Source organism: Anabas testudineus, chromosome 8, assembly GCF_900324465.2.
Source record: "Anabas testudineus chromosome 8, fAnaTes1.2, whole genome shotgun sequence".
In the NCBI taxonomy this organism is placed as follows: domain Eukaryota; kingdom Metazoa; phylum Chordata; class Actinopteri; order Anabantiformes; family Anabantidae; genus Anabas; species Anabas testudineus.
In genome coordinates, this window is record NC_046617.1 from 8408867 (window position 1) to 8432373 (window position 23507).

Here is a 23507-nt window from a genome sequence, read left to right on the forward strand (position 1 = left end):
AGTGAAGCAGAACCTGATACTGGTCTAAACATCGGCATGATGCAATGTTGCAATTAAAAAAACTACCTGTGTATTTAACAAATCACTAGCCTAAAGTTTTAAGTATAACTTTACATCTCTTTCCGCTCCAGCGGAGTTTCTTAGCAACCGTTGTGTTCAACTTCCCTTGAACTTGGAGCCAAGCCTACTGACACCGAGCTGTTTTTATGAGTAATTCATGTTGGAGTGCAGTCGTAACACAGGGACTGATTTTCAGGTTAGACAGTCTGCAGATACTCATGATGTCATGTGTCAAACTCTGGGGCAAACAGAGTTATCAGGAGTAAGGACTTTGGTGGTGAGATTTTATAGCTCTAGTTTGTCAATTATATCCACACACACATACATGGGCGTACTGAGCTGAGTGGACAGTTTGGGCTTAGGTGGGCTGACTGCTGCCTGGCTTTATGCTGCGCTGAGTGGGCTCATTCCACGCTCAGCAGACAATGGCGGGGGGTTTAGCGGCAGAGAAAGGATAGCTGCGGATCCCAGAATGGAGTTCCACGCTTGGGACACTCCAACAACTGACCAGCCCAAGTCTGACCACATCAGGTGGGCACAAGACACCTGCTATTTCCCCCTCGGTCTAAAGAATAAGAGTGCAAACCCACTCATGCCAGTATTTCTGCAGAAATCATTGTAATGTAACCATGGTGGGCACGTTAGATCCCTGATGTTGCTCACTGAAACCCAGAGAAGTTAAAAATCCAGTCTACAGTTGCTTAACCTAACCGGTCCCCCTAAATCCTTATGCACTATTTGTTCAGTAGACAAGGGGTTCTGATTAGCTTGGGCAGTTCCCTCTTTCTTCATCCTCCATATATTTACATTTATTCAGAAAGAGACATAGAAACAAGAGACAAGCCTCAATATTTCAAAGAGAACAATAAGTTCCACGAAAAATAACAAGAAAAAAGAGAGAGAGCAAGTCACAGCAAACGAGGACGTAATCTTGAAAGCAGCTATTTTTGAAGATTGAGAGGGATTCAGCTGGGACCTTTCCTTTAGATAATATACTTGAAAACCCTTGACTTTCAGGACCTGCAGACACCATGTAATGAGTTCCCAATTGGGTCATGCACCCAGTAGGCCTCTGATAATTGGACACTATGAGGGTAATTTGAGAGATTTCCACCGAGGCTCTTCAGATAAAAACGAGTGGCTCTGTGGCTCTGATTGTCCAAAAACACCACGTGACACTGAAGGCAGAGGAGAGGAAGAGTGAACCAGGGCCAAAGGCCAGCAGTGGGTCTATTGTCCAAGGCGGCCTGGTACAGCCTGACTGCCAGTGAGTGGTACCAGGCTAAGACAACAGATCTCATTCAGTTTGTGTCTCTATCTGCAGCTGCTAGCTGGTGGAGTGGTAGAATGATAATGAAGGCCTTGTTTTGGCTGGCTCACCCCACCCGTCTCCAGATGCCTCCGTTTCACATCTGGAGACATTTGCCCCAACACCTCAAAGAGCTAAATAATTTGCTCATTCCAAAAACTCCAGAACAGTCTGGAATTGAAGTGGACTAAAAAGTGTAGTAAACAATTAAGAGGCGCAGTTTTTTTATATTTATATTCGCTTTTGTCGGTCTAGTCTGTTGCCTCTAATCTACTTTCTTTTTTTTGTCTGTGTTCTGCTTTTTCTGCTCAGCTCAACCTCGGCCCGCGGCATGATTGGTCAAAAACTCCTTCAAATACCAGCTATAATGAAATGGAAACCATGTGTGTTGTTAAAGTAAACGTGAAAGTTGAGAAAAGGACATAATAAAGCCCAACACAAAAACATTACACTTCAACACCTTTCAACAGGGTTTTATCTTGATTTAAGGCCTCGTTAAGCTTGCCTCACCTTGAGGTTAGTGTGCAGGGCGGACTCTGGAGGGTAAACGATGAAGTGCCGTAGTGTAAAACCAAAACCCTGGGAGTTCTTATGGAGGACCAGCGTCCGGGGACCCTTCCAGCCCACACCAACCCCATCCCTTCCCGGCCGGGTCGCCAACGGCGGCCGAGGGTTGTCGCTGGCTGAGGAGAGACCATCCCTCCGGCCCTTAGCCTGTAAAAACACACAGGTGGAGGTTCAGTGACATTCTTACAATGACCCTGCTGGTAAAAAAAAATGCAAAAACACAGAAAATCTGAGGAGAAAATTGAAAGAAAATTATATTAAATTACAATGTGCAGGTTTGCAAGTTGAAGTGTGTGATGATGAAATGCGTTTTTCTTCAGGTCCGATAATCACATCATGTAAAACAGTCTGTCTGGTGCACAATCTTAGCTATAAACTATGAAGAAATCAATTATTTAATATCAGTTTTTAAATAAATACTAATAAGGGGTTTTAGCACCAACAATGGGAAAGATTCCACATGTCATACACATTATGATTCTCTGGAGACGCACAGGACAACTCAACACTAGACTGCAGACTATAACATTAGCAGTAGTTTCCTCATGGAGTCCTGAACGTAGCTCAGTCCTTTATGCCATCCAGGCTCAGAACAATAGTCTTTAAACAAACCCGGGGGGGTCGACCATCAGGAAGGGCCCGGTCTAGACAAGACCAAGGAGGGAATGTGCACCTAGTTGTGGCCACCCTGACCTTGGTCTTATCACAGGGAGAGAGGGTCCATGGGGAATCAGAGATACAGGCAGATTTTTTACCCGTTCTCCACATATCATCATTTCTGCTGCTGAGTAAACAACCCCAGAGAGCTCAGCTGACACACACACGTGAAAACTCTCACCCTCATGCTGCCCCAGCGGCCCACATCTGCCACTCAAACACAATCACCTGACCAAACAGGCAGGAGGAGGGGGGGAGTCATCACGTCAGCTCGGAGTTCAGCTTCAGCGTACACTGTATGTTGTCGCTTAGTACAGGGGCTACTTTCTGTCTAACTCATCTGCCTTAGTTATACACTAAAGACAAATATAACTGGGGTTTGATAAAGATTTTACATAATAAAGAATTTACATACACAATTGAGTCTATATTAAATTTGTCGTTGATGGTCATTAACGTCCCACAAGGAAATGCACCACAGAAACTGTTTCCAAAGTTTCCTGATTATTAATGTAAACATTATCTGGTTCAAAGAGTAAAACAATGGAATGAAAAGATTCAATTCTGAAGTAATAGACGAAGAAGTCAATTTTTTTTTTGTCTGCCTGCATAATTCAGCCTAAATAAACCATTAAGTGCTACAGGGCTACGATTATACAAAGCAAACGAGGAGCGTAGAATAGCTATGAACATACGAGTCAAGCTAATTTACTAGATTATTAAGAGATTTTTGAATAGAATAATAGTTTGAGTAACAGAAACATTGTTGTATATTTCTTCAAAATCTGCAGTTGTAGGAATGTGTCTGTTTGTGTATTTTAATGTTAGAAGGTCAGAGGTGAACGTGTCTAGGCTATAACATTGACCCTGCTGAAATGCACACCCCACATTTCACTTCCTGTCTCCCTTCTACACACAAACACTGACATATAACAAACACACAGACATAGGCACACACTTGACCTGGCAGGCTTGTACGTGGCCACACAACAACAGGAAGTGGCAGGCTGGAGGCAGGAATTGGGGTTGCATTGCAGGGCGGGATAACCAGATGCTATTATAAATATAATCGTTCAGAGCTCTTATTCTCCATCATTCTTCACTCCTCTTTCTCCTTCCTTCCTTTGTCCTTCGTTCACTTCTCCTCCCTTCTACCCCTTTTGTGTAATGGAAATCCGGCTGTGCTGACATTTACCACACATTTTCTTCCTCTTCTGCTTTTATGGTTCATCCAAGAATATTACTAAAAATAAGTTTGGACAACCAGCTAAAAAACATGTTTGTACATGCTTTGTGGAGACAACTGAATGTTCTCTTCCACATGTTCCAAAATATTTTTGCTTATTTTCGAAAGCATCCCCAAACACCCTGTAGACAAAATGAAGTGTATTTTGCAGTTTGAGATCCATAAATCCTTCTGACACTGAAAACCTGATCTTAAGGCTGGCAGTCTAAACAGTGTAAAGTAACCCCTGCTATTTTCTCAAAGAGGCGAGCATCAAGGCCCATTATGCGGCATTAGAGTAGCTTTGCACGTGAGGAAGGCAGAGGAGTGTTTGCAGCGTCAAATTAAAATGATAAAAGAAAACTAAAAGATGAGTAAGAAAAAAAAAAAAAAGAGGAAATCATGGAGCAAGAGGCTGAATGGAGAAAGAGACGGAGGTGAATTCCTCAGAGGGAGCGGTTTGGCTTGGGCAAGTTGAGACACACATACTGCAACTGGTAGAGGAGGGGAGAGAGCGTGGAGAGCGCGAACGAGAGGAGAAGGATGAGGAGGACGAACAGGAGGAGGAGTATCGGGCCCCAGCGAGGGACAGGCTCCAGCATGCCGGTTTCGACCACATGGCCCCTCCCGGCACTGGGAATACCAAACCCTGTGATTACCCAAAATACACAGGGTCTAACTTGGTCTCTGAGCGAACACCGTTTCCCACTCGGCTGCTTTGGACTGTGTGGGATGTGCGTTTCTGCTCGGACATTCTGTCGAGTCAACGGAGCCAGAAAAACAGCTCTCTCGTACCTGTGACCTTGATACAACCAGTTTGTCTACTACCACTTCAGTTTTTGCTCAAAAACAAAAAGCGACTCCAACGTGCTGCCATGCCTGGGACTCTCCAGACAGTGAGACACTGAGTTAACCAACCAAGCACTTGGAAAATGTTTTCTGTGGTTTTCAGTCTAAACTTGACTTCCTATACAGGCTCGAAACACTGACAAGGGAAACCTCACTCTTGTTTTACTGAGAAAAGAAGGCTTTTGGTATTTCCTGCTATGCTGCTGGGAATTTCGAGTGATTAACACCCTTTTTTTGCATGAAATCTGGATGAGTTCTCGCCTTTGGAAGTCAGTTACAATAACATACTCTCCTCAGAGATAGTATTACCACCTGTAGATGATGTAATGTAAAAAAAAACACACACACACACAAAAAAAAAAGCCACAATGGAAACAAGTGAATAAGCAAAGCAGCTTGAAATGTCCCTTGACAGCTTCCTGCGTTAAGTAGGTGTTTAGTGGATACAAGCATATGCTTTGACAACACACTCACACAAACACACACTAGTATCCTTCCCTGATGATATTTCTCTTCCTGATTTCAGTTAAGGAGGATACCATTATTAAGATGCATGAAAAAAATGAGGAGAGCAGAGGATATCCGGCTCGTAGGAACACAATTTTCAGACTTTACCTGACAGAGAAATGTAATATAAATATTTAATAATAAACAAAAAATAATAACTCAATGATAATATTTTATAAAAGCCAGTACATTGTTTTCCTATTTGAGGTTTTTTAGCATATGATGATATTGTCATAATGGTCAGTAACAGCATACATGTTGGTTAACACACACTCTCCTCAATCAATCCAGAGGTAAAGCAGAATGGAGGAATGCAGCGGCTGTGTGGGGGGAGCCCGGCTACTGCTAAAACCCCAGCAGGGCAGAACAATAATGCTCTTTTAAACAGCTGAGAGCTGCAACCTGTTTGAAAAGTGGAGCTTTACGGCTGTTACAAATGCTGACGAGCCTTTAATCCCGATAGCTGTAGCTGTCTGCACCCGCGGCCCTGAGCCGAGCTGCCAAGAGGGAACAGGAGAGCGGCGCTGAAAAGTCAAACCATCTCATCCTCAGGGTTCCCGGACTCACCGGCCACACGGAGGGAGTGCTGCACCACCTCTGCAGGTCTAAAAGCATCCTACGTCTGGTGAAGGAGATGCATGATGTGTGTCCGAAAGGGTTCTTTTGCGCTCTTAACACTCCAACCAATAAATACACAAGGTGCCGTTGACAACAGGATTCAAATGAACGCCCAAGTTCAAATACAGTAAATTCCACTGAAATTTACATAACAAGAGGTTTTAGGAGCCACGCATGCGGCTCAAGTGTGTGTCTGTGTTTGCATCCATCTGTGTGTCAACATGAGTATAGTATGTGTGCTCCAAAACCAGTCCAACCCCAGCGTCAGTTTAACCAGGCCAACAGGTGATGATGCAACGACAGTTAAACAGGGTTTTCTACTTGAAGAGCAAAAACACGTTGTATCCTTCTTTCGCCAGAGTGAAACCTGCATCCCTGCCAGCGATGCCTGCACTTTTCTTTATACGTGCGATTTTGACTCAACCCAAGGCCCACAATCATTTCCAGGAGGAGCTGCAGTTTTTAGAATAACTTTTTACAGGATGACCTAGCAGCTCAGTGGGCAGAGGCATGTGGCATGTAGTTAGAGGGTGATGTGGGTTCAAGCAGGATCTGGGACTTTTTATTCTTCCTGTTTCTCCAGTCTGAAAGAACAGAAGCTGCCACAAATGCTTATCTATTTATGGTTTACGTGTATTTCGGAAGAAAAAATGATGCCGACAATGTTCTTGGGACCCGCATGTTCCCTCTGCTCCAGTATCCTCAAGATGCGGGCATGTTCCACCCTATTACAAGATTCCTATCAGGTTGACTTCATACATTTTAAACTTAACAAACTATGAAACTGGGCATGAGGGCAGCTGCAGGTAAATAAATGCAAGACTCATTGCACAAAGGTGGAAGGTATTGTTGTGGTGCTTGAATCACCATGAAAATCTCAACAATGCCACATCAATCAATTATCACACACTTATCTGACAGAAACCACATGATGCAAAGCGTCACGTGGATAAGTATCGACACATCATTAGTAAGATATAGTGACAGCTTAGTGATTAAAAAGTCAGCATTCATCTATATATATGAAAGAGATGTCCTTTCTTTCTTTAAGGGACATCTTTTTCGTAAAAATCGATGCACTAAAAAGTGTTTGCTTGCCCCAGCTGTGTTCGTACAGCCCCTCTCTCTCCTCCCCCCACACTCTCATTCCTGATTGTGGCATTTCTTAAGTGTCAGTGAGGCAGGGGGGATGGTAACAATCAGGAAAAAGGGGAAAAATAGGTGCCCTCGCTAACATGACATCATGTGGGGAACTGATGTCGATAAAGGAATTTTGGGGGGGTAGGGATGCACAATCGCACCTCGCTAAAATGTGCCACTTAGCAGCCTCGTCCTTCATCTGTCTTTGGTCAACGAATTCCAGAGATGCTAAGCGGAGTGAGAATTGACCAGGGAAATCTCTCCAGGCACAAGGAAAACCAAGCAAAGCACAGATGCGGTATAAACAAGCCTACGTGACTGTAACAGCTCAAAGACGGAAAAGATTCTTAATTTTGAGCACAGTCACAGCTGTATGAATGTAGGTCTGTATCTCATGTGACATCAAAGTAGGTTCCAGGAAAGTCAAAAAGAAAGTGAGCGCCAAACAGTAACAGCCTCAAGGCGACATGACTATCAACCTGGAACAGGTTAAAGAATCTGTCAACAGCTGAGTGGTTAACAGACTAAAAACAATGGGTACAGTTACATGGATTGTTTGCTGACAGATGCGTCTGACAAATCCCACACGGCGGCTTGTGGAAGGTTTTTTCTGTTGATATGATTCTGTGATCGTGTTTTTGGAGAACCGCAGAAATCACAGTGGGAAGCACACCATAAATTTCCAGCATCGTCTTAACATATAAAAAGCTCAAAAGGATATAGTTGTATACGTGACATTTCTTTTTTTAGGCATTAAAACATTTGTATTTGTTTTATAAAAGTCCTGCTTACGTCAAACATTTCACTTGGATCACTGTCTTAAAAGACTCCATATCCACTAGATAAAGAAGGATGACCTCTCCTTACCCTGGGCTGATGACATCTGCTGTGCCCAGTGGGCATTTCAGCTGGCGGGGGCACAGTGCCCGTGGTGCCACGCAGCACCGCCAGCCAGATGCAGCGGGGTTCAGGGGAGCTGCAGTCCACACCCACTGGGTTCTGGAAGCTCCAGTCAGACCCCGCTGGTGCAGGGCATGGGAGCATAGTAGCGGGCATTGGAGCGTGAAGTTTGCTCAGATCCGCATCCCTCACTGCCCACATGGGCTCCTCACACACTCAGGCAACTAAATGAGGTGTTGGGCATAAAAATACGAAACATACAATCAAGAAAAGAGAGGGTATGTGGTTTTAGTGGGGCTTGAGAATCCTCCCCTGGAGCCCTCCGGTCATTCACTTGAGACTCTGAACTTCCCGTTCCTGGCTCCAATCCATTGTTGTCACTGCTGAGTCTCCAGAAAAGTTTAATCCCACAAGTTCCACATCACAGCCTCATCCCTCCTGACCTCCAGAACGCAGCTCCCTTAGACTCTAACACACATTCAGACGCTCTCATAGGGTGTCAGTCCAGAGGAAGCAGAAGACAGGCTCCTGAGAGTGGTGCAGGAATCAGAGGTAGGTCTGGTTTCACTACAGACACACACAGAGAACAACTGACAGCGTCCCTCCTAGTGGTGTCCAGTGATGTTCTGCATACAAAGCCACACTGTCCACCCCCAAAATACACACTGCTGTCCTAGAGGGCTGGATCCTCTGTCTCTCCTCCCTCCCACTGCCCTCTCTCTCTATCCTCCCTCTATATTTCTAGGGGCAAACAAATCTGTTCATCTCATTCTGATCTCTATCCCAAACTCTAACTCTTTTATCTCAGCAAACTCCAGACAGTTCGTCCCTCACCCTGCCCCTCCTTGTCTCTTTTGCCTTCTTTTTCTTCCTTGTTTTTGTTACTGAGTATATATCCAAACAACTACTCACACCCTCCACAAAAACCGATCTGGCAGACATCAGCAAAAAACAATGACGCTGTACAGTAAACTGTAGTCTAAGCCAGAAACACTAGACATCACTGAGGAGAGATGTTCAGGCACCAGCACTTAACAATCCAGATGAACGTCCTGTTGGCTGCTGCTGCTAGGTTAAATCCACCGTAGAGCTTTCCTGTGCTGCACGAGGAGGAAACCTGGCGGCTACACGTGCACTGCATGTGTAGCCGCCAGTGACACAAACACAGCCACACAGCCGTGGTCCCGGTGCTAAACTCCACAAAAAGCTGGCCCTGCCTCCACCACCTCCCCTTCAGTCAGAGGAGACAAACAAAAAAAAAAAAAAAAAAAAAAAAAAAAAGAGGGAGAGAGAGAGAGAGAGAGAAAGTGACAAAATTTCCAGAGAGAAAAGAAAACTCTTTCCTAGCTGCTGTGTTCACGGTTTTACTGCCGTTCTTTTTTGCTTAAGAGAGGAAAATGCAGAGCAGGGAAGATGACGATGAGCGGAGAAAAACAGAAAAAGCCGGAGGAGAGAAGGAGCACGAACAGCAAGCGCATAAATCAGCCGCTACTGGATGTCAACATGACCTCTTCATCAAACCTCTACTCCCTTTCTCTCTCTCTCCTATTCACAGGATCCACCCATACAGCACAGTGACACCTAAACACTACACCATTAAATCTGTGGGAAAGGTGACCTGACTGCAACCCCCCCCCCCCCACCCGCCTCTTGCATCCCGTACGCATCGCCTACGCAGCACAGTTCTCACCAAACAGCCAGGAGTCCAGGATACGTGTGACAGCAGCACACAGGTGACTATGCTGTTGCAGATGAGTAACTTCCATCTCCAACACTCATCACAGCTAACACGCCGCATATCCGTTCCCAATGAGGTCAAACAGGTTTCACCTGCCACAGCGGGGCAAGTGTGAACTCGACTGGAGAGGGCCGTCACCTGCACGCAGACTGTGCCCTCTGGATATGCTGCACCATGCCAACAGGAACACACACTGCAGGTTTGAATAGTTTGTACAGTTCAATAAGGCCATAAACTGAAGGAGAGATGATTTAAGAGCTCAGGAATATCAGGCAGCACAATGCCACTATTATAAAAAGTGAACTGTTTTCCTCTTCTTTGTCAAACGTGCCTCTTTAAAACACTTGCAATGATAGCATCACTCTTGATGTTTACTTTGTGTTGGAAATGTCTGAATGTGACAAGCTAAAACGTGTTTATCTGCTACTGGTGTGTTTAACTGAGTAGTCATGTGTCTTTTACTTACATATTTAACTTATCATTTCTTTTTAAAATTGTCTTTACAGAACTCTTTCTGATCTATACTTTGCTTCACACTTTCACTAATAACACACACACACACACACACACACACTGTTTACATGTGGACACAGAAGCTGCATCTCTCGTCCATGCACATACATACAGACGTGCATCACATGTCCCACTGAGTCACAGCTGAGTATAAATACACTAGGCTATGCAATTAGAGTTGCTCGTAAAGTCAGGAGGCTGCGGCTGTGGGGGGTTTCTTTTTTCTTTGTGGTCCAGACGAGAGCTTTCGGGCTGGATGCAGCGGCAGGCGGCAGAACCGCCCTCTATAGAGGCAAGTGGATCGCTGGTGGGTGCAGGAGGAGGTCAGATTCTTCTCCAGGAGGAAGAGATAAGAGATGATGGGAGGTGAGAGACAAGACCATGTCTGTGTACCAGAGAGGAAATCACAGACAACATCCAGTGCATAAAACAGAAGTTGAATCATTGTGCATCCTTGGTGAAAAGCCAGACTATAGTTTAATATCAGAACATACATGAGTGCTGCCCTTTCAACATGCGCAGCACTGAGTGGTGATTTCATTTTCAGTTTACTTTGCACTTCACATTTTTCACAATAACAGTTAGTTTTGGCAAGGAGGGAGCAGTGACTAATTTGGAAAGAAAGGGTCTTTGTCTGTCCAGCTCCCTCTCTTTCTCTCCCTCTCTGTCTTTCTGCTTTCCATGAACCGTGGAGGCATTTACAAAAAGAGGAGGATGAATGTGAAGAGGTGAAAAAAAAACACGTGGTTGACAAAAGAGAAATGAACAAAAAGGCACTGAGTTACAGTTTACATCGAGGGTACACGGTCACACATAAAGAGTTGTCACAACAGCACCCCTTCCATGACTGACTCGCATTGTCTGGAGCATGCCCAAGCAGGCCGACAGCTACACATCCATCATCTGTGTGTCGACGTGAAGTATGTCACCAGGGCATACCACCCTTATCTGGCTTGTAACTATTCGATTGCTGAGTAAACACAGACTTCATATTAGCAGTTTTTTTTTTATCATAACCTGACAGCACAAAGCTCTTGAAGTCAGGAAATCAAAGGCCAACACACGCTGCTAATCTCAGAGGAGAGACGCCTCGTTGCCTCCTGCCCTGGCCCCCTCTGCTCTCTGATAACAAACACATCCGTGGAAAATGAAAGGGGTGAGGAGGGAGGTAATGCAGGATAGAGCAAAGCACGGTTAACGGTGTAACGGGCAGATTTAGTGTGGCGATCTGTTTTAATCCCCCTTCATACTCATAACACAACCAGGAGATTAACACACAGAGGCCTCCTCCTCTTTCTTTCCACTGCGGCTTCTTTACAAGACCAAACAAAGTTTTCCTCCTGTCTGTTGCGCCTACACATTAAAATGCAGAGCTGTGAGAAGGCAAAATTAAATGAGGCTTGATAGAAAATACACAGAAAAGAGGAGAGAGAAGAGACTGCTGAGTGAACTCAACTTATCATTGGCATATCTCAACCCAAACTGCACACTCAACGCTGTGGTAATTTGGAAAAAGTACAAATAACTCCAGTGAAGGACATGCTGAGTTCAGTGCTCTCAATATAATTCCTAAAAATTGACACAACAAAGCATGAATGAGATGGAGCATTTCACCTGTACCTGGAAACTCTTGTTTCCATAGCTCAGAGTGTGAATCCGTCGCAAACAGGAGAGAGAGACACTGCTCTGACACAGTCCTGACTCAGCATCTAGCATGGGAGGTGTTCAAACAGCAGACACAGGAATGATGTGTATCATCACACTATCGCTATATATATATATATATATATAAAAAAACGTTTCGCAAACAAAACCACAAAATATGAATTCATAAGAATTCATAATTAGAGAATTGTGGGGTGGGCAAAAGACTCAATAGATGAGTAATAGGGAGGGGAGAGTAGTAAATATGCTTTTAATGAACACATTTATGTTTTCCTTTATAAGTTATTAGAAAATATATAAAAAAAACGATCATTTGTAAAGGGAAAAATAACCCCTGGTACTAGATAATTCTTCATTTTACAAAGGCTAAAAGAGTTTGGAGCATGGCTATGTATCATTTGGTGCCAGTACAACATTTTTGCAACCTCATCAGTTCAGCACATTATGTTACTTTAATAACTTTACTTAAATAAAAGATGCTAACGCAATCTAATGACAGAGTAAGTCCCTCAAAAATTCTTAAGCTATTTGGTCAGTCTTTAAATATGACTGCGATGTGATACCCACTGCTGGTGGGAAACCACTGATGTGCAGTAATGGAGTCAATCTCTCTGTCTAGACAGACATTATCTGTAATCTGTTGAAGTGGATTGTGCAGAAGCAGACGCTTATGTGGAAAAAAAAAGGGACGCAGCTGTTTTAAGCAGGTTAATTTTAACCTTAATCTCCAGTAAATCCTCAGACCACAGCTCCCTCAGTATAGAGCATCCAGGGTGTAGTTAGCACCAGCAGGCACTAGAGGGCAGCTACAACACAGAGTCTAACAGCAGATGGGTGGGAAACGGGGACACAGGGGACAGAGCAATGGGTGGAGACTCTCATCATGCATGTACAAATGACTGCACTGTTTGTACAGACATCAGGATGTGTGTGCAGTGATTTTTGACCTAAAATAAATCGTGCTCTAATGTCGGTTACTAATGGAGTCAGAGTCGGGGTGGGACACGGCGGCCACAGATCAGGGAGGTCACACCTGTTGTGGGTTTTCGAGGTGGAAACGACTTCAAGAAGTCCAGAGACGAGAGCAGGTGGGTTTAGAGAACGCGTCACCCCACAAGTGATGGGGAGCAGCTGGGTGGTCCACCCCTACCTCCCTCTCTGACTTACCACGACTGATACAACAACAACAACAATACACGTACACACCACAGATCGGAGGATTAAAACTGTTCAGACAGCCCACCTGACCACATGTTCCTCTGCAGGAAGGCATTATACATGCATTCACATTGACCTATTCATGTGTACAGTGGCAAGAAAACGTATGTGAACCTTTTGGAATTTCAAGGTTTTCTGCATTAATTTGTCATAAGATCATCTAAGGCAAGAGTATTAACAAATATAATGTGCCTAAAATTCTGATCGTTCATGTCTTTATGTGGGAACAACCATAAAAAACCTCATTTAGATGTTCTGTAGTTAAACAATCTACAAATGGAGTCACATTGGGAATGTGGCTACTCCACCAAGAAGTGGGCGGCCAGTCAAAATGACCCCAAGAGCACAAAGAACACTTATCAATGAGGCAGCATCCGTGTTCATGAGTCTACAGTATGTAAAACATTGAGCTAACACTGCGTCAGGACACCACAAAGGAAGCTGCTGCTTACTAAAAAGAACATTGCTGCACGCCTGAGGTTTGCAGAGAGAACATTGACACTGCACAGTGGTATTAGCAAAATGTTTTGTGGACTGATGAAACTGTATTAAACTATTTGTAAAGAACACAAAGCACTAAATCTGGCGTAAAAAGGAAACAGCATATCATTATGAAAATATCATCCCAATTGTAAACTGTGGAGGAAACATCATTATTTGGGCCTGCTTTGCTGCATCAGGGTCTGGCCAACTTGCATGCTTTGGGGGAAAGATAATTTCCCAAGAGTATCAACAAATTCTTAGTATAATGTGAGAATGTCTGTACGTCAGCTGAAACTCTGTAGAAGTTGGGTGACGCTACAGGACAATGACCCAAAACACATAACAGAATGGCTTCAGAAAAACAAAATCCACCTTTTGGAGTGGCCAAGTCAGAGCCCAGACTTCAACCCAATAGAGATGCTATAGAACAACTTAAAGAGAGCCACACACGAGACGTCCAAAGCAGATCTACCAGAGGAATGGGCTGAAATTCCTCCTAAACCATGTGCAGGTCTGATCCACAGCTACAGGAAGCACCTGGTTGAGGTAATGGCTGCCAGGGCGGGGGTCAACCAGTCATTAATTCCAAGGGTTCACATATTTTTTCCACTAGCAGCATGATGTTTTCAATAAAGATTTTAATTTTTTGTGTTATTATTTTAGGCACATTATATTTGTTAATACTCTTGACTTAGATGAAGATCAGATCACATCTTATGACAAATTAATGCAGAAAACCATGAAATTCCAAAAGGTTCATATACTTTTTCTTACCACTGCATTTGTGTGTGTGTGTAATGTGTAAGTCAGCCAGTGTGAATGTCATCACAGAAACACTTGATGTAGATGGCGGTAGATTTACATCACCCCTTCACTCATCCAAGATAATAAAACATGCTCTAATTACTGATACAATCTCATGTAACTACAAGGTCAGAGAGACAAAACAGCCCTTTTGTGATATATGACACAAACGTGTTATCGGCTGACTCAGGGAGAGTGGTCGTGTCCATCATGCTACATCTGCCACACAGGAACGTGGGATACTTGAGTCAGTCTGGCAGCCAGCCGGGTGGGGGTTGAAGCGAAAGCTAGGAGGGGCAATACTTACTGAGAATAAAGAAAAAGAGGTCAGAGAATGACATACAGCAAAAACAGAAAGGGAAAAAGTTGGAGAGAGCAGATGGTGAAAAGAGAGCAGAGTAGGTTTTACACATCTGAGCTAAGCCCGCAATGACATGTGCACATATTTACTCACAGATACACTCTAATTTCATCCCATACAAGATGCTCTCCATTCACGCCGATGATGAAGGACCAGACTAAACGCTAAATGAGAACACATTAAAATCAGCCAACAACAATAGCTATGCCTGCAGCATATGCACATCTACCACTTAGGGTTATTGAGAAATTGTGCATTTTTGGGTGAAGTGGTCCTTTAAAACCGCTTCGTCTTGACACACGCCTTCAACCTAATCACAGTCACCCATTAGCCATCAACTCCGTACTGACAGTTGCCATGTGAACCAACAAAGTGCCTCTGTTCGAGCATGGGAAAACCACTGCTGCCAGACAAGTTTGACGACTGAGACACTTGGACTCATTATACGTTGGAAATGAGCTTTCACAGCTGATTTTTCAGAGTGTGAAGGTTCGGCAAGTCTCACATCGCAAATCCACCTCTAGGCCTTTAGCATCATTTGATATGTTTGATTTTTAGGTATGAAGGGGGACGTGCAACTACGAGTGGAGTACTGAGTAGTGCAAGAAAAAAAAACTGTGCGTGGAAAGAAAAATGTTCCAGCTCCGCGTTTGTTGTATACCTGTCGTAGCTTGGAACAAATCTGTCCCAGTTAAAGTTGTGCCCTCACACATGGAAACAGACATTACACGTAGCTTTGCAGTCACATCTCGCTGTTTCTGAGTGCCACCGTGAGGAGGCGGCGGCGGCGGCTGTGTTTCGTCAGGTGAACTCTGCGTCTGTCTCTTCATATGTGAATACCATATATACCATCAGGGCCAATGACGACATCTGGCAAAGAGCTAACCCTCCTCCCCTTACACTGTTCCCCCCTCTCCTCTCTTCTGTACTGACCACAACCGCTGGGAGCAATCACAGTGTCACGTCTGAGCTCCACTGCAATAAGAACCCACCCCTCCCCCTCTTCTTCTTCTTCTTTTTTTTTTTTTGCCTCTTGCTCTTTTCTTCTCTTTCTTTCCTGGTTGTTTTCAGAAACGAGCCAGAGGAGCAGAAAACCACAGGGCTCCAGAAGGCCTCTAAACTCTCTCCACCCCCTCTGTCTGGGGGTGAAGGACGGCCATACTTGGAGCTGCCTCTTTTTGGTTGCTTCCCTCCCCCTCTACCAGCCCAGATGTATATATTTAGCTCATCCCTGCTTCTGTGTAATTAACATATGAAAATTATAACTTTGGGACTCGGCGGTGACGTCGTTGCTCCCCTTGGCTGAAGCTAGATCCAAGCGTGCGTCTCAGCCTGTGGGTCCAAACCCAGGCAGCAATCCAACATTTGGGGCGTGGTGGAGGCGATGCTGTGCCAGCGAAGAAAGAAAGAAGGAGAGAGCAGAACTGCAGAAGGGAGTGTTTAATAGAGCAAGTGAGATGGCCTGCCTGACTCCAACAGCGCTGGAGTTTCCATTTGAGGTCATCTGGTTTTTACATTCCTGCCATGCACCACCGCTCACACCACGCTGAGGAAGTCCACCATCGCTTTGCTCACACAGCATCGTACAGTCCAGCGATTCCTAAATTGGAGTCTAGGGGCGTAGAGGAGCCGTTTCAAGGAGCTCTCAGAGCTGCGAGGGAAAGTTTAATTAAATAAAAAATACTCCTCTATGTACTCTGTGCATGAATATAGTCACCTGGGAATCTGTGGATTATGTCTGGGCATTGGTGATGAGAAAACATTGAAGAATAGCTGGTGTACACACTGCTCCTAACACAGCACGACAAATTCACTTCTGAAAGTCTAAACATTCACCAAGATTTTCTGCTGAGTGTCTTGGGTCATCCCAAATTTCAACCTCCCGACCATCGTGACTCTCTCTGGGCTCGCACTGATAATCAATTACTTCATGAATCCTGAGGTTGAAAAATGTGACGCACGTGATGCAAAGGCACGACCGAAGTTATAACACATGATTCCTCTGGCTTCAACAGGAGCTCCTTCTCTCACACTGTGTAGGCCAATAAACTGGAGATTAAATTCATAATATATCTGCCCTTTGCCTTCCTTCCTCCTTCCTCCTCCTCCTCCTCCTCTCTTTAACATTCCCCAGTGGCACAAAGATGGTACACAGATACTGCACGGCATGTTTTCAATACAGGAGGATTGGTCCACACTATCGTTCATCTGCCTGCTGCTTCCTGTTGACACACTGCACGCTGTAAAATCCAGCTGAAAAACAGGGCATCTCCAAAGAACAGGGATGCTGCTGATGCTGGTGTCTGTCCGTTCATTGTTTTGTGGCTCACCCCAGAGGCACTGCCCTTTTGCATGTTTAATGTAATGATGACATCCATATGTCAAGCTGCTGTTGTGTCTTTAGCCTCTGTCACTCTGAATTAGCGGCCTTTTAATGGTGTCTGCGACGGTTCAGCCTCCAGATATGAACTGTTTTCTGTGGCTTCATGACTAGTTACACCAGACAAAAAGGTCAGAAGTGAAGCCTCAAGGAATCATGGCTCTTTGCTCGTCTCCCTGTTTTGGCTGCCCAGCAGGACAACAGCGAAGGACTGCGACTGTTGACACGGGCGTCACACACACATATGGTCTGAGTCTGTTACTCAGATGACACACTGGCACTGCTTAGAGCAACGGGGAATGTTAATAGAAACAAACTGTCCTGTTAGTCTTCATTCTGTAAACTCAGCAAGCAGAGTGGGAGGCAGTAGATATACAAAAATGATACCCAAACAAAGCCCTCATGGCACAGATTAACAACTGGAGCATTTTTCGTCAAAAAGCAAAACCTGAATTGAGACGAGACATAAAAACTGAACAGGGGGGACCCCGAGAGGAGATGACCAAAGAAGGCAGCAGAGATAGGATCAAAGCCGGCTGCTCTCTGTTAAATGGAAACAGGAAAACAAGAAGGCTGGAATTTGGAAAACCTTAGAGCGTACAAAAGAAAAACGTTGCCATTGAGAAGGATGACGACACACGGAGGAAACAGAAGAGAGGAGAAGAGGGAGAGCGATAGAAACACTGTTCAGCATGTGCAGAGATAGTGTATTTGCATGTGCAAACCAGGCTAATCTGGCAATGGTTATATTTAGGATTAAGTGCTGAGTTTTGAATATCCCTCAAAGCAAACCCATAATTTAAACAGAGCTGCTGTGTACTTAGCTACAAATTAGTCATATTAACAACTGTATTTTTTATTATTGCTACATTGTTTGTAGTAAAGTGAGTAAGTGATGATGTGGTGCAATGCAAATTAATCCGAAGCTGACTATGACAGATTATAGTATTTTTACAATGTTCTCGTCTAATTCTTAGCAAGTGAGTAAAGGAATTCATTTCAAACGATGTGTGTCTCTCGCGCACAAACTAAATGAAAACAACTTGATGATATTAGAGAAACTCGTGCCGGAGCATCAGGAATAAGGAAAACCACAGCGCTCCATCTCTTCCCAGCATCCACAGCCCCTCGTTAGCTTCCTAATAATCTCTGCCCCGTGATTTTGTCCGAACGTCAAAACAACCTTCTCCCTCCCCATCGAGACTGCTTACAAAGTGTTGTGTGTGTTTGTGTGTGTGTATGTGTGTGTGTTCACTCTGCAGCACTGTGGCCCGTGTTGTTTAGGAGGTAGAGATAGAAGTCAGTGAGTCAGCTCACCGACCTCTAAAAAACAACAGTAATTCTCTGCGTCTGGTTTGCAATTCACAGTTCATCAGCTCTCAAGCGGAGCTCTGATGGACTTCAGCTGGCCGCCTGCCACTTACAGTATAAACAAGCCTGAACTGAAAGGAAACATCATCACAGGGATGTTGCCAGAGCTCTTCTTCTTCTGATTAAGAAACCAGAACATGTTGATTAAATGCTTAAACATATTTATACAAATATTTTAACTGTAACATCACTGAAAAACTAAGTAGGAGAGTAGTGAAAGTGGTGCTCACACACTGCTGTAAGCACAATGCACAATACTCTACTGTACAATATACTTGTTTTGCTTTGCTTTTGTTTACTTCACTATGTTCTGGCTATCTCGCTGGCATCATTATCCCCCCGTGACTCATCAGGACTCTCTATACTGTCTTCTCCTCCTTTTGCTCCACATTCCAGCGCAATCCCCGCTGTTCCTAAAAGACGGTGCTCAGCTTTCTGCAAACAAGCGCTCGTCCTTATCGTCCGTGCTCTCTGCAAAAATGTAAACACGATAAGAGTGCTAAATAGTGCATAGTCGATATCGGGGCGTGAGAAAGACAAAACAAGATGCACAGCCCGATCAGCTGAATCTGGCAAACGTGTCTGCGGGGCCACACACCGTGACATGCGTTCCCCCTTAGCCTCTTTAGCCTCTTTTTTGGGGTGTAATAAGGGGGGGGACTAACCTTTGAACCTTCAACCTTCAATGATTGCTGTCTTCAAACTGATCCTGGAGACAGATACAGGCAGAGTCAAGTCTGCATTACAGAGCAAGATCTGACCTGTTCTCCATTCCTTCTCAGCATCGAAGCAACACAAATCCGCTCACGTACAGTACTGTACAGCGGCATCAAATGTTCCTGCACAGAAACAATACACTTCACCCAAGTGTCTCTGCAGGCTCTAATACAAAGGGGCACTGACGCAGACCAGACCATCTACAGGCTGAATCTAATTAGCTCTCATCTGCTTCTGAGAGAGGCTTTGTTTCACACCAAACCTCCCAAGCGCCGGGGAGTCTGATGCCACATGAAAAACACCCAGCTGGGACACAAGAGAGGATGAGTGTTCCCTGCATGAGCACAGTACAAAATATTAATGCACAGGTAGACTTCATGACTAATACAGTAAGTAACACAGTACTGTTTCTTTATTTTTACCTTCACATAGTCAGGACACACACTGTAGCTTCAACAAGGAGTTTGGAACAATTTCATTCACATCTGTATCTTGTTTTATTAACAGGTAAACTCTGATTTGAATGAATTATGTATAGTAAAATCTGGCTCCTGCAAAGAGAAACACTAACTGATCGACTGACTACGACAAGATCAATAAAGTGCCATTAGCAACAGAAACACGCCTGTTTTGCAGAGCTGCGCTACAACAGCCGCTCCCCCTTCCCCACAGTAAACAAGGTCAGTAATGACTGATGTCCTTCGCCCACCTAAACACGGGCTGCACGATATTTGTACAGCATCAAGGACTTCCTTATGCAAACATGAGGGGAGAAGGCCAAAATACAACTCTCCTGAAAAACAGCGTGTGTGTGTGTGTGTGTGTGACCACATTTCACGCACCTGCGCGCAGATTACGAGTTACGCGTGTTTCTATGACCCTTCAAGTGTGATGTAAACATGCTGGAGCGCCTATATTTTTGAACACCTGTGCTCAGCTGTGAGTGTGAGAGTGTGTTTACAGCGTGTCAACACACACACACACACACACACACACACTCTCTACAGGTTAATGATTGTGGATGTAGGTGTGAGCAGCGGCGCAGCTGTCCTTTCGAGGTCAAGGAATGCAGCAGGGGTGACGGTGACGCGGTGGGAGGTCGATGGTGGGATGGTGTGAGAGATGTTTTAATGGTGTTAACGAACTGATGCAGGACACTCTGTAACACACAGGGTATGGTCGGGCTCTTGTGTCCACTGTGGGAAATGAATCCCTGAGTGCACTAATACATCTAATCTAATCCAACCCAATCCACAAATGAATGGAAAACTGGGTTTGTGATGAGTTTGTGACCTTTTCATCTATGAGAGATGCATTGAACTCTCACCATTACTGATGTTTGCTAATACACATCTTGCATCAGTGCATAAGAGTAGAAAAATATACAATACATTAAATTTTATCATTAATAGACTAAAATATAAACCGATTAATCAGGAAAACAAACAACAGACTAAGAGATAATAAAATTAATGGTTCGTTGTTTCCCTAGATTAAAAACAAAAAGCAATTAATCATCACACTACCCCTCAAATATGTTTAGCATGAACTGACCATCAGATGAGAGAGAATATGCAACTAGGACACACTGTGAATAAAAGACAGTGACAGCTCATAAATTCCCAGCGTTGCTGTACCTGCTGTGCCTATGTGCCTACTATGCGATGAAACCATCTGCTAGTGATCATAGAAACGCTTTCCTCTGCAGCATCGTACAGCTGTTTTCAGTCAACGCTGCCTCGAACAGAAACTGATCCTGGAACTGCTGACTTGGTGGGTTTCCGTGGTTTGAGGTGTGCAACCTTTTGAGGTGGTTGTCCTGTGATCAGCTGGATCAGCAGGCATCCAGCTAAAGGCTCTGTCTGGTAGTAGTTGTTACAAATGATCTCCAGGACGTTTTAGCAGACTTTTTGTTGATGGATTTTAGTGTAACAGCAATTCTCAAGTCAGGGGAACGAGCAGGGTTAAAAAAGTCAGGGAGATCAGCAAAAAACGAAATACTCAGATCAGCAGCATGCAAGTCACGTCTGGAGGCAGCAGGATGCTCGTGTGGAGTCAATGTATCAGGCAGGCTGCTACAAAGGATGACATTTAACAATGACCAGCTCAGCCCAGGATTTTCATAAAAGCACTCTCGTGTTTCCTCTTATCAATATACGCTGACATCACGCGGCGCAATGCAGCATTAGACATCAGGCCCACTGCTCATCCTGCCCTCTGCCCTGCCCTGCTGTTCCCTGCCTCATTGATCTCACCCCCTGCTCTGCTACATTAGAGCCGGCCCGCTAACAGCATTAAACTCATCCCACTGGACATCATCATAACTGCTCTCATCAAACAAGACACTTTCAGCCCTTCCTCTCCTCTCTGCTCAGACTCTCGACCAACACACAAAGGCTGATTTACTTTCTCTCATTCTGACAAATTAAACATTTAATCAGATCTGAGCGTAGGTTCGCATCTCGCCGTTGGTCTTCGTCACGTTACCTAAAAGAATTAGTGTTCAATCAGTCAGGGAAGATAAAAGAAGTAAAGATGTGCACTTTATTTCTATGTGTGTTCCTGCATGTACGTACTGGGAGAGTAAGACGACATGTGGGTAATAAAGCCAGACTACACAAGAGCTGGGTGGTGGCTGAGACATACAGGGTCAAAGGTTAGGTATGAAGCGGGTCAGGGACTGAGATTAGACTACTTAAGGTCAACAGAGGCCTCTGTAAGAAGAGACATTTGCTAACAGTTAAGAGAGGGACGCTTGAAAATGGGGTTTTATGAGTTCCTGTTGATTAAAATGACAGTTTTGTGGGCACAACACAGCAGTCGTTACACGTTTCAAGTTTTACTGCAACGCTTTGTGTAACAGGCATAAAACTAAGAAAACGATAAAAGTGTATTCGAAGTGTTTGAAGAAACATTCGCAGCTCCATTACGGTGATACACAACCAGGGAGGTTCAATCAAAGAGGGGGGAAACTTTATTTTTTGCTGGAGGGGTTCGACTAAACCGCAACAGATTAAAAAAAAAAAAAAAAGAGGGAGAGAGAGAGATGCTAATGTCCTGCAGGTGGAGAAACTGAGCACAAAGAACAGCAACGTGAGAGCAGGGGATGATAGATTCACTGATAGTGCAACACACACAGGAGAGACACTATTAAATATAACCTCACACACACACACACACACACACACACACACACACTACTCCACATTCATAATGCAGAGAACCAAAGGAAATATCAGATATCTAAGCAACTCCTTCACATCACTACATCACACACTCACACAGAGGCACACACACCAAACCACCTTTGACAAGCAGACCACCACCGCCCCTCCTGACTCCACAGTGACACATGAGTGCTTCAAAGCGAACACTGATCTTTCAGTGGGAATCCTCAAAAGCGCTTCACCAACTCACTTTCTGCTGTTGAACTTGTTAAGAAGAAATGATGCAGCTGTGGGGAAAACTCATCAACTCCTTTTTGCGTGACACCAGGCCGCTCTGTGTTCTGATTGATCTCCAAAACCTAAAGGCAGGTCATAGTGTTCCCCAGTGATGTGCGAGTGAAGACATCAAACTGACAAATAGCCAGTTGACAAACTCATTTCTCAAATTCATAATCATAAAAAAAAAAAAACAACAACAACACAAATGAGCCCATCAGTTGCACCATCCCCTGTTTGGGACGTCCCGGCGGGAATGACAGCCTCCTGCTGCACAGAGAGGAGGACAAAGACTGAAGCAACCCGGGCGTTTAACGCGACTCTGGATCAGTTTTAGGGTAAAAGGGGGGGGGCGGCTGGACTCATTTGGATTCACAACAAAAGCAGCTGATAAAACACTTGCTTTCTGTGCAGTTTGTCGCTGAGTGTGTGTACACAGCGGCTATGTAAACTAGTGATAATCCTCTTAGGAAATCACGCTCTCTGACCAGCGACACGGGGCTGCGCTTCATGTCCGAACACCATAACGCACAGGTATCAGCGACAGCGGCACGGGAGCGACCGGCGTGTGTGCTGCGGATACTTACGTGGTTCTCAGAGTAGGGTGGTATTCCAACAAGGCAGAAAGCAACTCCATTCATTGGGCAGCAGAAAGTGACTGGCTGCAACGAGGTGAGGCAGATTTGTTGCAGCGCAGGCGGCAACGGAGGCGAGAGTAACGACGCACCGGTCAAACACAAACTTATATCTTCAACACTTATCCAGCTTCCTTCCTCCTTCAAAAAAAACAAAAAAACCCAGTCTGCTCCGTTGTTTCTATCCGCTCACTTTGCTCGCCCTCCTCCTCCTCCTCCTCTTCTTCTTCTTCTTCTTCCGCCGGAGCGCATCAGTCGCACATTACCAAACGCTCCGTGCGCTTCGAGCTGCCTGGAAACCGACTGCAGCACAGTCAAAACACACGGGGGCGCACAGGAAGTCAGGA

General features: G+C 44.7%; 1 protein-coding gene across 8 annotated transcripts in view; it reads right to left on the reverse strand.

Annotated features, from left to right (window-relative positions):
* The window catches only part of arhgap23a (Rho GTPase activating protein 23a), a 54863-nt gene that overhangs the window by 20474 nt on the left and 10882 nt on the right, over positions 1-23507 (reverse strand). For 2 of the 8 annotated variants that reach the window (XM_026358361.1, XM_026358211.1), the window contains exons 1-2: positions 7800-9029; positions 1880-2083 (exon numbers count right to left, since the gene is read on the reverse strand). In XM_026358361.1, the coding sequence (XP_026214146.1) occupies positions 1880-2083; positions 7800-8033 (438 nt within the window). In that variant the 5' untranslated portion in view covers positions 8034-9029. Of the gene's footprint in view, positions 1-1879; positions 2084-3556; positions 5292-5741; positions 6286-7799; positions 9031-23112; positions 23394-23507 lie in introns of those variants that run through there. The other 6 variants (XM_026358510.1, XM_026358291.1, XM_026358672.1 and 3 more) reach the window with 6 other exon arrangements.